This window comes from Mizuhopecten yessoensis, unplaced genomic scaffold (assembly GCF_002113885.1).
Source record: "Mizuhopecten yessoensis strain PY_sf001 unplaced genomic scaffold, ASM211388v2 scaffold9501, whole genome shotgun sequence".
NCBI classification, from domain to species: Eukaryota; Metazoa; Mollusca; class Bivalvia; order Pectinida; family Pectinidae; genus Mizuhopecten; species Mizuhopecten yessoensis.
This window is the reverse complement of record NW_018408079.1, coordinates 236,795-251,410: the sequence shown is the minus strand read 5'-3', so window position 1 is coordinate 251,410 and position 14,616 is coordinate 236,795. Positions and strand designations below refer to the sequence as shown.

Below are 14,616 nucleotides of genomic sequence, written 5' to 3'. Positions count from 1 at the left end.
TAGTCTGGACACTCTGTATGTATACAGGGGGACCCTTGTTAGTCTGGACACTCTGTATGTATACAGGGGGACCTTCATAGTCTGGACACTCTGTATGTATACAGGGGGACCCTTGTTAGTCTGGACACTCTGTATGTATACAGGGGGACCTTCATAGTCTGGACACTCTGTATTTATATAGGGGAACCTTGTTAGTCTGGACACTCTGTATTTATACATGGGAACCTTCATAGTCTGGACACTCTGTATTATACAGGGGAACCTTGTTAGTCTGGACACTCTGTATTTATATAGGGGAACCTTGTTAGTCTGGACACTGTATTTATACATGGGGAACCTTGTTAGTCTGGACACTCTGTATGTATACAGGGGAACCTTGTTAGTCTGGACACTTTGGTTTGTATAGAGGGGAACCTTGTTAGTCTGGACACTTTGGTTTGTATTGAAAGGAACCTTGTTAGTCTGGACATGCTGTATTTATATAGGGGAACCTTGTTAGTCTGGACACTGTATTTATACAGTGGAACCTTGTTAGTCTTGACACTGTATTTATACAGGGGAACCTTGTTAGTCTGGACACTCTGTATGTATACAGGGGGACCCTTGTTAGTCTGGACACTCTGTTTTTATACAGGGGGAACCCTGTTAGTCTGGACACTGTATTTATACATGGGGAACCCTGTTAGTCTGGACACTGCATATTTACACAGGGGAACCTTATACGTCTGGTCGCTCTGTTTTTATATAGGTCATGCAGGGGGAACCAAATTGATAGTCTGGACACTGTATGATTGTATGCATGAAAATTTGGCTTGTTTAGATTCTACAGTATTAAAGAACCTTGTTTATCTGGACACTTGAGGAAAATATTCTGCAGTCAGGAAGTTGGGAGATGTAGAGTTTTTTTTAAGAAGTTTGCTAGATTAGATTACCTTGCTGCACAACATTTGTCAATAACTCCAGGCAAAATTAGAAATTTGTGTATCTGCATGCTGTCAAACAATCAGGCAACAGCCACTGAAGCAATTCAACTTTGATTTGAACCCGCCTAAAGTACGCTTGACTGCTATCAATTAATGATCAGCAGATTTGAAAATATTTCACTACCTTAATTCATTCACCCCTGAAATTTCATAATGAACTATTCCAGCCTTTGAATTGGAAGGGTTCAAATGTGCCTTCAGGGGTCAATGAGTTAATACCTTGTGCACAGGTTACACCATAGATCATATATATACCTGGGAAGTTTTTTACATACGTTATCACAAATAAATCACACTCAGGTTACAATATATCTCATTTTATTTATCTTGTACTAGATATCAACGTCATTACTCATTTATCTATTGGGGAAACCATTCCTAAGTTTCCAAAACATTCCAGTGTTGCTGTGTAGTTTCTTTTCAAATCACATCACCGATGGTTTGATCCATAACCCATACAGGTCATTAATATGTATGCGAAATGAAAGGATGGAATAATCTATGTTGGTAATTTAGGGATGACGGATTGTTTTGTGATGCCAGCTGTCATGGTAATTGGTCTGTCAGTATTGATCACTGTTGCAGCAAAAACAACTTACCATAATATTCCTAGAAAATAACCCCATCCTTGAGGTATATCAGGCCAATTTGTGAGAGTGATACATAAGGGGTATACTTTACATAATGTTTTCAATTGATGTTTTTCGCCTCATTGAAACATGATATAGTTACCAAGCATAAGGTTTTCTTGTTTCTGGAAAAATGTCTGTTCAAGCATTTGGCAAATTGATTTGTTTAAAATGAATCATGGTCCAATAGAAACCTCCCAGAAAGATTTGATAACTGTAATTTGTAGGCCAACTAATTATAATATCCCCCACTCTGTCAGAAACATGGGCAAAATGAAAAAAACAAAATTGCGAAGTATTCCAAGAACTATATTTACTCACTCACCCCTGAAATTTCATAATGAACTATTCCAACTTTTGAATTGGAAGAGTTCAAATATGTCTTAAATTCAGGGGTGAGTTAGGAGTTGACCATGGGTGTAACATTTCTTAAAAGTCTGTTGAAGATATTATCAGCAGTTCCCCCAATAAGGCAGTGAGGCAACAACATCAATCAGAAACCAGTATGCAGGTATTTCTGCTAAATTTTGAATTTGACGTTGCAACATGATTGGTCCTTGACCCAAACATATTCCGGTTGGAAAAAAATCATGTGTAATGGTTCTTTATACTATGCTTTCATATAAATGAACACCATTTTGAGTTGGTAGATTTATCTAGCATCTGTAGAAATAGAAATGTAAATATTTAACTGTTTTCTAAGTCATCACTGGTTGTATGCTGTATGCCAATAGCATGTGTATATGAAGGTTTGGTGAATGTCGTTATAACAGACCTCAACAATCCTGGAAACTTCCTGCACTCGTTTAGTGTAGGACTGGATCACACTCCAGTCACAATTCCTGCTCACTTTATCCCCTACAATTTTGTTATTTCTAACGTTTCATTCTGCGAAACAATTACGAAATGATTAGTCTCGTTCAACCAGACTCTATTGCCTGCGCAAGCTACGACGAACAGAGAGTCTGGTCAAACCCAGTGCTTTCGTTTTGTGACATCATAACGAGGCTTACCGGAATTCTGGTAAATGATTTCATTGGTTGACACACCCTTTTCAACTTTTGAAGTCAGAATTTGAGTGGCGCATAATTACATTGGATATTTTAATTCATGAAAAAATTATCTATACATGTATTTCTGAAGTATCCATGTTTTCATTATTAATGAGAAAAATGTTAGAAAATGCTTCAAAAAGAATGCTTTCATGTATTTTCATTGGATGTTTTACAATAATTCATGAAGCTAACAAGGCTATTGATACAAGTCAAGCCAGATTACCTGAGTGAGAACTTTTAGGTGTTTTGAATAGTGTACAGGTAAAATCTCACTTGCTTTGCATGCTTTTTCAAACTTCAGTCAGCCTTGTTGGCTTTGTGCTCAGTTATGATTTATTCAGTGGAAATATATGGCAATATTCTGGAGATTTGACACATTTTCTTAAATTGTTCTTGATAATAGTGAAGACACAGGTACTTCAGGAATGCATGTATAGGTCAGTTTTTTCATTAATTTCATTTTTCATTGAAATGTTTAATGGCGTTGACATAACGTCTGAAAACGAAAGTAAAAACACTGCCCTCTGGTGATGGTAATTTTAAAGTACTGTGTTTGACCAGATTCTTGAATTGCAAGTGATCAAGCGTCTGGTTGAACGAGACTACGAAATGATTGGTATGGAATGTTACAGTTTCTAGATGGAATTTCATTGAAGTGGTGATGGTTTAATATGCAGAAAACGATACTCTATGAGCAGTTTCCCCAGACCTCACAGATCAATGACTATTAGGGATAATATGGTAACCCTACGCATTCCTAATCTGACAAAGTGAGGCGAAGGCACATGCAATTTAGATTGTTATACATGTAATTTGCAGAAGACCCTAGATTTCAATTTGCATGTTGAAATCTGTGATCTTAAGGATGATAAACAAATTTTAGATTATATAGAAATAATGAGATAGACACATGGGTGAAGACTTGGATTGGAGGTAAGGAATACAGTGCTATACATATTAGCGTTAGTGTCATCATACCTTTAACCCATTAAACTGGAAACTGTTGAGATTGGAATGGTACCAAAAAACGTCCCATACCAATGTTGCAGTAAAGTTTTGCCAAATGTATCTATAGGGTGGTATTTTTGAAAGCCTGATAAGCTTATAAATGACATTTTCAGGCAAATTTGGCCACAGATACAATTACAACGATAATTGAAACTCAAAATGAAAACTATACACAGAGATTCAAAACTGCATCCAAGACAAGAAATTTATTCAGGTTCGTGCGTGTCTTTAAATGAATACTTGTATAAATTGACATCTGTTTATAATGGAAACCTGTTTAAAATGACAAGGTCTATCATATGGACAGAGATACATAATTATTCCTATCAATAATGAACACCTGTATACTACAACACCATCCATAATGTTTATAATCAATCCTGCTTATGTGACCCCCTCCATTGATAGACCACCTGTGTTAAGAGACCACAATTTGGACTTAACATGAATGTTCCCTTAATACAGGTTCGGATGTACAAAATGTACCTGTACATCTACAATGAGCCTCTCTATAAGATGACAATCGTCTATAATGATTTTGGCCGATACTGGGAATATTTCCTGTAAGAGAGACGTTTATTTGGGGCATTAGGTCCTTCTGTTATAAAAACATGTGTAATGAAAAAACATGTGTGCATGTTGCATAACCCTCATACTACACCCTATTATGCCCCCTCCCCACCACTTCAAAAGAAAGATTAGTCAAATTTATAATTCCATTCAAAAGACAAACAATTTTCCTCGAGAAAGACTAAAATGAAATGAGTACTATGAGTACTAAACAGTTCTAGTAGATGACATCAGCAAAATATTTACAATACATGTTAACCCAAAAAAGGCTATCACTATAGGTAAATAGCCAAAATTGTACCATGATAGTACCTGATAGCATTCTGTTGAAAAAACACGAAAGGAAAATAATTAATATTGGATATTTGCCCAAGGGAGGGTTTGGTCCGTTTACAGGCTATATATAGCTGCTATACAGTCACTAGTGAATGGCAACACAAGTTTGTTAACCCTTTCACCCCTAAGTAACTTTAGTAGACTCTCCCATGTATTGATATGGATGAGTCTAGTATGGTCTACAGTAGTGAAAGGGTTAATGGCCTCTGCAAAGTTATACCCATTGTTTTCTCCTTTGTATAAAAACTGATAATAGGATCCATATGGTTCCTTCAGTGTGGTAATCAAATGCTGTTTTTTTTTATTTACAGTTACCGAAGAGGAAATTCAACAATGGTAAGTATGTCTTTGTAATGACTCGGCCAGACACCAAATATATCAGTCAGGTGTATGTTTACCTGCAGGCAAGGTGTGTTAAATGGATAATTAATATAAAACTCTGCAATGTCAAACAAAATCTTTCCTTAATAAATTACGTAGTTTCATAAAAGTTTAGGCCACCACCGTCAAATGGTGGGCTGTTTAAATCACCCTTGGTCTGTCCTCTGTCCTCTGTCTTTTGGTCAGTACAAATGTAACTTGCTGGTACAAAATGCTACCAAATTTTTGAATGTCATTATATAATGTATATTTGCCTTTGATATAAATAAATCATCTCCTTTATTTAATTAGATTTGTTTCAGGTAATTGGACTTGTGTAAGATTCTTGATCCACACAATGTACATGGACCACACACAATGAACACATAGTGACTATAATGGTGATGTTTACTGTGTCGGGTCCCTGATCATACATGTGAATATCAACTGTGTCCATGATAATATCACACACATAGTGACTATAATGGTGATGTTTACTGTGTCTGGTCCCTGATCATATGTGTGAATATCCACTGTGTCCATGATAATATCACACACAATGCACACATAGTGACTATAATGGTGATGTTTACTGTGTCGGGTCCCTGATCATACATGTTAACATCAAATGTGTCCATGATAATATCACACACATAGTGACTATAATGGTGATGTTAACTGTGTCGGGTCCCTGATCATGCATGTGAATATCAAATGTGTCCATGATAATATCACACACAATGCACACATAGTGACTATAATGGTGATGTTTACTGTGTCGGGTCCCTGATCAAACATGTGAATATCAAATGTGTCCATGATAATATCACACACATAGTGACTATAATGGTGATGTTTACTGTGTGGGGTCCCTGACCATACATGTGAATATCAAATGTGTCCATGATAATATCACACATAATGCACACATAGTGACTATAATGGTGATGTTAACTGTGTCGGGTCCCTGATCAAACATGTGAATATCAAATGTGTCCATGATAATATCACACACAATGCACACATAGTGACTATAATGGTGATGTTTACTGTGTGGGGTCCCTGACCATACATGTGAATATCAAATGTGTCCATGATAATATCACAAACAATACACACATAGCGACTATAATGGTGATGTTTACTGTGTCGGGTCCCTGACCATACATGTGAATATCCACTGTGTCCATGATAATATCACACATAATACACACATAGTGACTATAATGGTGATGTTTACTGTGTCAGGTCCCTGATCATACATGTGAATACCAACTGTGTCCATGATAATATCACACACATAGTGACTTTAATGGTGATGTTTACTGTGTGGGGTCCCTGACCATACATGTGAATATCAACTGTGTCCATGATAATATCACAAACAATACAAACATAGTGACTATAATGGTGATGTTTACTGTGTCAGGTCCCAGATCATACATGTGAATACCAACTGTGTCCATGATAATACCATAAGAAAGCTGGGAATGTCAAACCCCCACCACGAGCGTGAGACTCGTAATTGATGGAGATTATTTGTTTTCATACAGGTACAAAGGGTTCATGAAAGACTGTCCAGATGGCAAGCTAACATTAGATGTATGTATATTTACCCTGATATTAGACTTAAATGTAATTCTCAGATGTACATATATAATGTCCCAAAGTTCTACAATCTTATAGCTTCCAACTTACCGATAACTACTTCAATTGATAGATCTCCTGGACTTGAATTCATGAAACTATTCCCATGCTCAAATTCTTATTCCAGTGATAAAGCAATACAAATTCACATTTTGTGAATAATTTGGAAGAATTTTTGAGAGACTTGTAGCTGAATATTGTTTTCAGTGTCTAGACTTAGATTTTTGACCGTGTCACATGACTTAAGCGAGTTGTAAGAAAGTTTGTTTGAGCACAAAATCCATGCATGAGCATGAGATTAGTTTCATTAATATGGTCTCTGATTACTGAAGACAAAATTTTTGCTATTGAATTTTTTAGTACAACTCAACTGCATGCCAAAGTTGAACTATCTTAACCCATTTGACATTGCTATCAATTCCAGTTAATAACGAACTATTTTAACAGTAAATCTACCACGAATTCAGTAGAATAGCAAAGCTTCAGCTTTAGGTTATGATGGTACATGCATTCAATATCTTTTTATTCTGATCTGATCAATGATGTTTCTTTTTTCAGGGTTTTACAAAAATTTACAAGCAGTTTTTTCCATTCGGTGATCCAAGCAAATTTGCATCTTTTGTATTTAATGTCTTTGATGAAAACAGGGTAAGTTCACTTATAACAATGAAATACAAAACTTCAAAGAATGACTTTTTTTCATAATTACTGATAACGGATAAAATTACTTTAAAAACCTTGAATTCAATTACAGCTGTATAATCAATGACTATCAGTAGTATTGCATAAGTTATTTTTACACTGTGTGGATCAATTATCACGTGCATTAATGCTGTTAAATCTATGATTTGTATACATGATGCATATTATTTTGTTCTAATGCTAGCATTTAGTATAAATACAACTTGTGGAACCCTGCACATTAACACGACTGCTGCGAACAGGAAAATAACGTCAGGAATCAGTTTTCTCTTATATTAATCGCAGGTGTTTCTTCACTTTTCCGAGTGTTCCATATCCTCATACATGTGTTTAGGGTTTACTCAGGTGGATTATTTCCCCCATCATTTAACAACTGTATGATGTCACATCAACATTTCATTATAATGCCAACATGGCATATATATGACCTGGACAAGAGGGTAAGGCAAAAAGAATTATGGGTGAGATGGGGGAAATCAACCTTTGAGGGAAGATTTTAAAGTTGCCAAACACTCAACAAGCCTCAACTTTGGCAACTTTCAGATCTCAACGACTGGATTGAGATCCCTCTCATAGGGGTTTATCACCCCTGATTGTACAGGGAAGTGACGGAAAATCCGTAAAAAATAGCCAAAACCACGATTTAATACACCTCCCGCAGCGGGGTCAATTCAACCCCAATTTTGGAAGTTACCGCTCATAAAACCCTGCAAAATCTCAAACTATTTCACACACAAGGGGTGAAGGATTCTAATATGTAAGCAATCTGAATGAAAACTATTTCAATCGTCTTAACTCCCTAAGTTCTATTAAAGTGTTTGTACTACAGTGTTATTCTGACGACTGTTGACAGGATGGGTTTATAGAATTCCAGGAGTTTCTCCAAGCGTTGTCGGTGACTTCACGAGGGAGTGTACAAGAAAAGTTACAATGTAAGTTATCTCGAAAAGTGAAAGTCTCATTATGATTTCGATGTTAAATACTTTTTCCACATGTAATATATTCACAAGAGCTGAAATGATATGATGACCCTGCTCACTGGTGGTCATGAAGATGCCACTCAAGGGAAATTATAGATGTATTCTCCTACTGGTTATTTGGTTTGCACTTTGTGCATCCTTTGATCATGATCTATCCAAATTCCATCTGACTGAGGTATATCTTTTATGCTGTTTCAACTGGAGTAACAAATTCAGCGTACAGGTGTGTAAGTACATCTTTGGATGGCAGAGAAAGAGAAGGAGAAGTAGGTCGCAGTGACCATTGACTTTTATTAGGTCACCTGAGACAAAGTCTCAAGTGACCTATTGCGATCCCCTTTTGTCCGTCGTCTTCCGCCATCCGTCGTCCGTCCGTATACAATTTACATTTTCGACTTCTTCTCCAAAACCCCTGACCCAATTTCAATGAAATTTTGCAGGGACCTTCCATGGACAAAGGTCAACAAAAAGAGGGGCCGGTTTAGGCCCAAGCCCCCAGGGGCCCGAGGGGCGGGGCCAAAAAGGGTTGAATTGACTGAAATTTCAAAAATCTTATTCTCAAGACCCAGATAGGGTAGAATCAAATACTCTTCATATAGATGGAAGGGTCTTAAGGTTTATGACCCTAGGGTCTCACGTTTACCCCCTGGGGAGGGGGGGGGGGCAAAATTTATTATGGGTTATAATGGCAAATGATACTTTGAATATTACATGTTAATAACTTGATTGGAATTATAACCTTGAGTTGACAGTGTGATACTTTGAAAATTTTGAGCCAGCCCTACCCCCAAGGGCTGTAGGGTGGGGCTCATAGGAGTCAGTGTACTAAAATTTCTTCATTTTCCTTGTTTAGAATCAGCGGTGCTAGTTTCAAATACTTTTTAGTCTGAAATCTGTATGCTAGATATTGAATAAGGTGGTTTTATTGTTTTTTGTCACTTTGAATAATATTTCTGTTCATGTTAAAAACAAAATCAACTGTCTGTATAAATATATCAGGAGACCGTTAAGGCCCATGGGCCTCTTGTTTTGGAAACAGTTTTTTGATCTATCCAAATTCCATCTGACTGAGGTATATCTTTTATACTGTTTCAACTGGAGTAACAAATTCAGCGTACAGGTGTGTAAGTACATCTTTGGATGGCAGAGAAAGAGAAGGAGAAGTAGGTCGCAGTGACCATTGCCTTTTATTAGGTCACCTGAGACAAAGTCTCAAGTGACGTATTGCGATCGCCTTTTGTCCGTCGTCGTCCGTCATCCATCGTCCGTCCGTAAACAATTTGCATTTTCGACTTCTTCTCCAAAACCCCTGAACCAATTTCAATGAAATTTTGCAGGGACCTTCCATGGACAAAGGTCAACAAAAAGAGTGGCCGGTTTAGTCCCAAGCCCCCAGGGGCCTGAGGGGCGGGGCCAAAAAGGGTCAAATTGACTAAAATTTCAAAAATCTTCTTCTCAAGACCCAGATAAGGTAGAATCAAATACTCTTCATATAGATGGAAGGGTCTTAAGGTTTATGACCCTAGGGTCTCACGTTTACCCCCTGGGGAGGGGGGGGGGGCAAAATTTATTATGGTTTATAATGGCAAATGATACTTTGAATATTACATGTTAATAACTTGATTGGAATTATAACCTTGAGTTGACAGTGTGATACTTTGAAAATTTTGAGCCAGCCCTACCCCCAAGGGCTGTAGGGTGGGGCTCATAGGAGTCAGTGTACTAAAATTTCTTCATTTTCCTTGTTTAGAATCAGCGGTGCTAGTTTCAAATACTTTTTAGTCTGAAATCTGTATGCTTGATATTGAATAAGGTGGTTTTATTGTTTTTTGTCACTTTGAATAATATTTATGTTCATGTTAAAAACAAAATTTACTCTCTGTATAAATATATCAGGAGACCGTTAAGGCCCATGGGCCTCTTGTTTTGGAAACAGTTTGTCTAGAGCACATTTTCTATACTTTTTCACTTGCAGTAACCAGATTTGGTATGTAAGTACACCTTGGGATGGCTGATTGTATATTACCGGGTATGAGAAGTAGGTAACTGTGACCTTTGACCTAATCATTTGAAAAAAATTACCTCTTATACTGTTTCACCATGATTCATCAAATTAAGTATATGAAAGGATATCTTATGATGGTGGAGTGGATCTTTTGAAAAGTAGGTCATTGTGATATATGCTTTTATCTCTGACCTTTGTCATTGGAAAAGTTTGTCCAAGCTTAGCTTTGAACTATTCCTCCGGGAGTAACCAAATTTGGTATGCAGGTATATCATGAGATGATAGAATCTACTCTACCACAAAAGCAGGTCACTGTGATCTTTATTTTGACCTCTGATCGCTATTTCAGGATACCTGTTTCAGAGAAGGTCGATCCTGATACTTTGCATTGTTAAAGATAACAAAGGTTATAGGACTATGTATAGTTTGGGCCTTTTTTGGCCCCCATATCAATCAAAATTAAAAATCTGCAATAGAACTTTCAAAAGAATGTTTCTTTAATTTCTCATACTTCCCCGGTACTATTATGTAAACATTTATTTGTGTTTTCAATTTTGGCTGCCATGGTAACCAGGTCATATTTGCATAAATTATTGAAATTTGATTATTCAGTCAGTTTTGACAGGTTTTCACCTAGTTTTTCTCTTAGCTTCCATAGAGTGCACTCTTGAACAATCTTTATATTTCTCCTAAAGATGTATTACAGGTGCCTACACATTATCCTTTGATATTAAGTTTGTTCAAGCATGCGCTCTATAGTTTCTAGGAGAAAAACTATGCAAAATAACACTATATTCACTGATTATTCTAATTTTTCTAATTTATGCAAATTTGAACTTGTTACCATGGCAACAATAATTAGAAATATAAATAAATATTTTCATAATAGTATTTGGGAAGTACTCAAAATTTAAGAAACAGCCATTTCAAAGTTCATTTAAAGGTTTTGAAATTTGATGTATTTGGGGGCAAAACAGGCCCTAACCATACATAGTCCTTTATGTAGCCATTTATGTCGGGGACAGCTATAGAAGAGGGGTTGGTATATACTGGTTACAGGATTCTACAGATACTACTGCAAGGTCAGATGTAAAAAGGCCATTATAAGTAAAAAAAAAAAAAAAGCAACAACACAACTACATGTTGTAATTAACAAGACTGACATGTCTTCCCATCCATAACACACGTAAGTATGTACCATTCGGTTCATGCCATGTATGTTACCAACACGTAATAAAAACATGAAGCTGGTTAACAGAACATGATGCTAATACTTTGTGTTCAATTTGTATAACAGCAGTGAATCTTGCCCTGTCACCTATCATTATTTCTGCCTGCCAAGCTCACATAGCAGATACCCCGCTTCTAAGCCAAAAACAATTTGTCAAAACATAAAAGCCTTATTGTTAATTACAGAAGCTATGTGGTTGCTGTCAAGAGGTAATGAACCAGTAAAATGGGTTTGAGTTGGAGAAATGGTGGGTTAAAGTGTGTTGAGTGTAACCTATAGCTAAAATGTTTTCAATGAAAAAAACAGTTGAAATTAATGCCCATTTACATCCTTTACATTATTTTGTATACTGCTAAACTAATACAAAATAGTTCAAACTTTTTTTTACCATGGTGATACACTGATGTAAATATGAAGATGTGAAATAGAGGTTTAAAAAGTTCCTAATGCCAAGGTCAGGGTTACACTTACTAGTAAGAGGCCCAGAGGGCCTGTATCATGGCAAAATGGTTTCATTGATAGTGATACATGCATTGCAACTATTTTTCTTGCGATCTGCGTCTCGGTAACAAGGGAGACAACACCCTTCCTTTATTTAACCTGTCGTTTCCCATTTGAGCCCCCAGGGAAGCTACACTCTTCCTTTGTACAACAATTTCAATGTCCAATTCAACGACCTAGCTTGTATGTGTTAAATGGATGTGTAAATTATTATGTATTATTAGGGGGTCTTGGTTATGACTCTTGGGTTTAGTGCCTAGTGTTGGGGCCAGACCCCTGATAGTGTATTGTTGCAAACCCTACGTTCAGAGTTGGTCAACTATATCTCTGAACAGAATGTAATGTAATGCTTAAATATTGTGAATAAGGACAAAATTATTGTTCAGATCCCATAATCTGAAATGGCAGCAATGAGGTTTTTGATTGACCGGGTTGTTTTGGATATGAATATTTCTCCAAACTTTGGTGCATAGAGGTGTACAATGTATTCTGAGTTAAGGTCATGAGATGTCAGCTGATAATGCGAGATGTTTGAAACAAATGGTTTTCTAAACAATGTCAGTTAGAAAGTTTTGTAATCATGAAATCATTGTAATTATACAATATATATAGAATCTTGTAAGATCCTTTTTATCGATTGAAATGTAAAAAGCCGCCATTTTGACTCCAATGCGCAAGTCTGTGACCTCACAACCAATCACAGGTCATATTACATGAGTAACTACACAAAAAAACCATATGACATAGGTATATTCACTGGATAACACAGTACGTACATTATCCAGGTATGTGATAAAAAAAAATCATTTTTTTCTTTTCTTAAGGGGCTTTTAAGTTGTATGACCTTGACAGTGATGGTTTCATCACACGTGAAGAACTACTGGATATAGTGGATGCAATATATAAAATGGTGGTAAGTTTTTTTGTTTTTATTTGTATTTTATATTTTGGTAAATGAGCAACAGTATGGCTAAAAAAAATTCAATATATTTCAAAATATTGAATCTATATTGCCAAATATGTTGAATATACAGCAGAGAGTCTATTATTCCAACCCAATAGGAGAGGTACTGGTATAAATTGTTGAACTGTAGATATTCAGGGTTCATATAATCAACATTCTACTGTATGTTAATGTTCAAACATTTTTGAAACGAGATATTTCAGAAATGTCTTTTGATAATTTCTCCATTCTTGTCATCACCTGTGCCTCTGAAACCTGGTACAGAAGCAAATAAAATTTAGGCAATTACAATCAATATTGTGAATATAATATCTAATGAATATTTGCATTAACTTGTTATGAAGCTTGTCAGCGTATGAATGACAGCCCCCTGGTACTAGTTTCATGATTATTCCTTTATTATGATTCAATCCCAATAGGAGGGAAAATCCTTCAGATTTTCATTAAATTCAAATAATACTTAACAATTTTCCCTTAATTTTAAATATACTTCACTATTGAAAATTTTAGTTAAGGCATGCTTATGAGACTTGGGTCAGGTCTTGATGCAACCATAAAGCATTATGTTACTATTAAAACGGATGAGGAAATCGTTTGAGGTTCTTATATACCGCTTTATCACAACCTTAAGTTCGTAGGTCGTCTCAAAGCGGTTCACAAATTATTATCTGTGGTTAAGTTGAGTTGAAAAGTTTGAGATATAAGGGTCTTGACTGGTAGGATATGCACCTCTAAAATATCACAGGTCAGATTACATTCATGACTATTCTTACTTTTCAGGGAAATTCTGTCAAACTTCCAGAGGAGGAGAATACACCCGAAAAACGAGTCAATAAGATATTTGAAATAATGGATAAGGTAAATGTACTAATTCCACTGAACAAGCAGTAGGATATTGTAGTCTTACCATTATAAGCTTAAGATTCTTCATACCGCTGCAAAAAATAATGAATTTGCATTGAAAACCTTTTACCCAGTATGACTATAGTTTCATGGGAGAAAAAATAATAAAACAGGAATTACAAACATATCAAACTGAGTGCCAGACCAGGACTCGAACCCTGAAACTCTAATCAATGTACTGGTGCTTTTACCAACTGAGCTACATGACAGTGGTAGTACCCAATGGCCCAGTTGCACTTCAGTTATAGCGGATTTGAAATTAAGGGGAGGTAACTATGTACTAAAAACTACAGTAGAATGATCAAGTGTTCTGGAGGCACAATGGGACAAGGATCCTTAGATTCCTACTGATTCTTCTATTTTTTTTAACATTTCAATTGGTAATTAGATAAATTGCATTCAAATGGCATGGTATGATGAAACTGCATCTTATATGCATCAAAATCTCATCTAAATGGCCAGTAAGCTAATGAATGTCACAGTTTATTTGTGGTATAGGACAGGTCTTATTTCAAATGAAGGAATCGTAGGTTTTGTATAAATAATGGAGTCGAAGGGCACGGCAAAAAAGAGGGGGAAACGGGTAAATCTTCTAAAGACTACTTCTAAAGCATGGTTAAACAGATTTGAACCTAATTCGGCAAGAGCAGAATTGAATCTGATTTAGTATGGAGCACCTGTGGGTGAGGGAAAGCAATTTTGTATAAAGACTGTAACTTTTGAAAATAGATTCAATCACAAC

The 14,616-nt window shown here is 36.2% G+C and overlaps 1 protein-coding gene across 1 annotated transcript in view; it reads left to right on the top strand.

The window, feature by feature from the left end:
• The window catches only part of LOC110458212 (neuronal calcium sensor 1-like), a 60,483-nt gene that overhangs the window by 43,594 nt on the left and 2,273 nt on the right, over positions 1–14,616 (top strand). The window contains exons 2-7 of the mRNA XM_021509819.1: positions 4,893–4,917; positions 6,495–6,543; positions 7,147–7,236; positions 8,144–8,222; positions 12,832–12,920; positions 13,752–13,829. Of these exons, the coding sequence (XP_021365494.1) occupies positions 4,893–4,917; positions 6,495–6,543; positions 7,147–7,236; positions 8,144–8,222; positions 12,832–12,920; positions 13,752–13,829 (410 nt within the window). The remainder of the gene's footprint in view (positions 1–4,892; positions 4,918–6,494; positions 6,544–7,146; positions 7,237–8,143; positions 8,223–12,831; positions 12,921–13,751; positions 13,830–14,616) is intronic.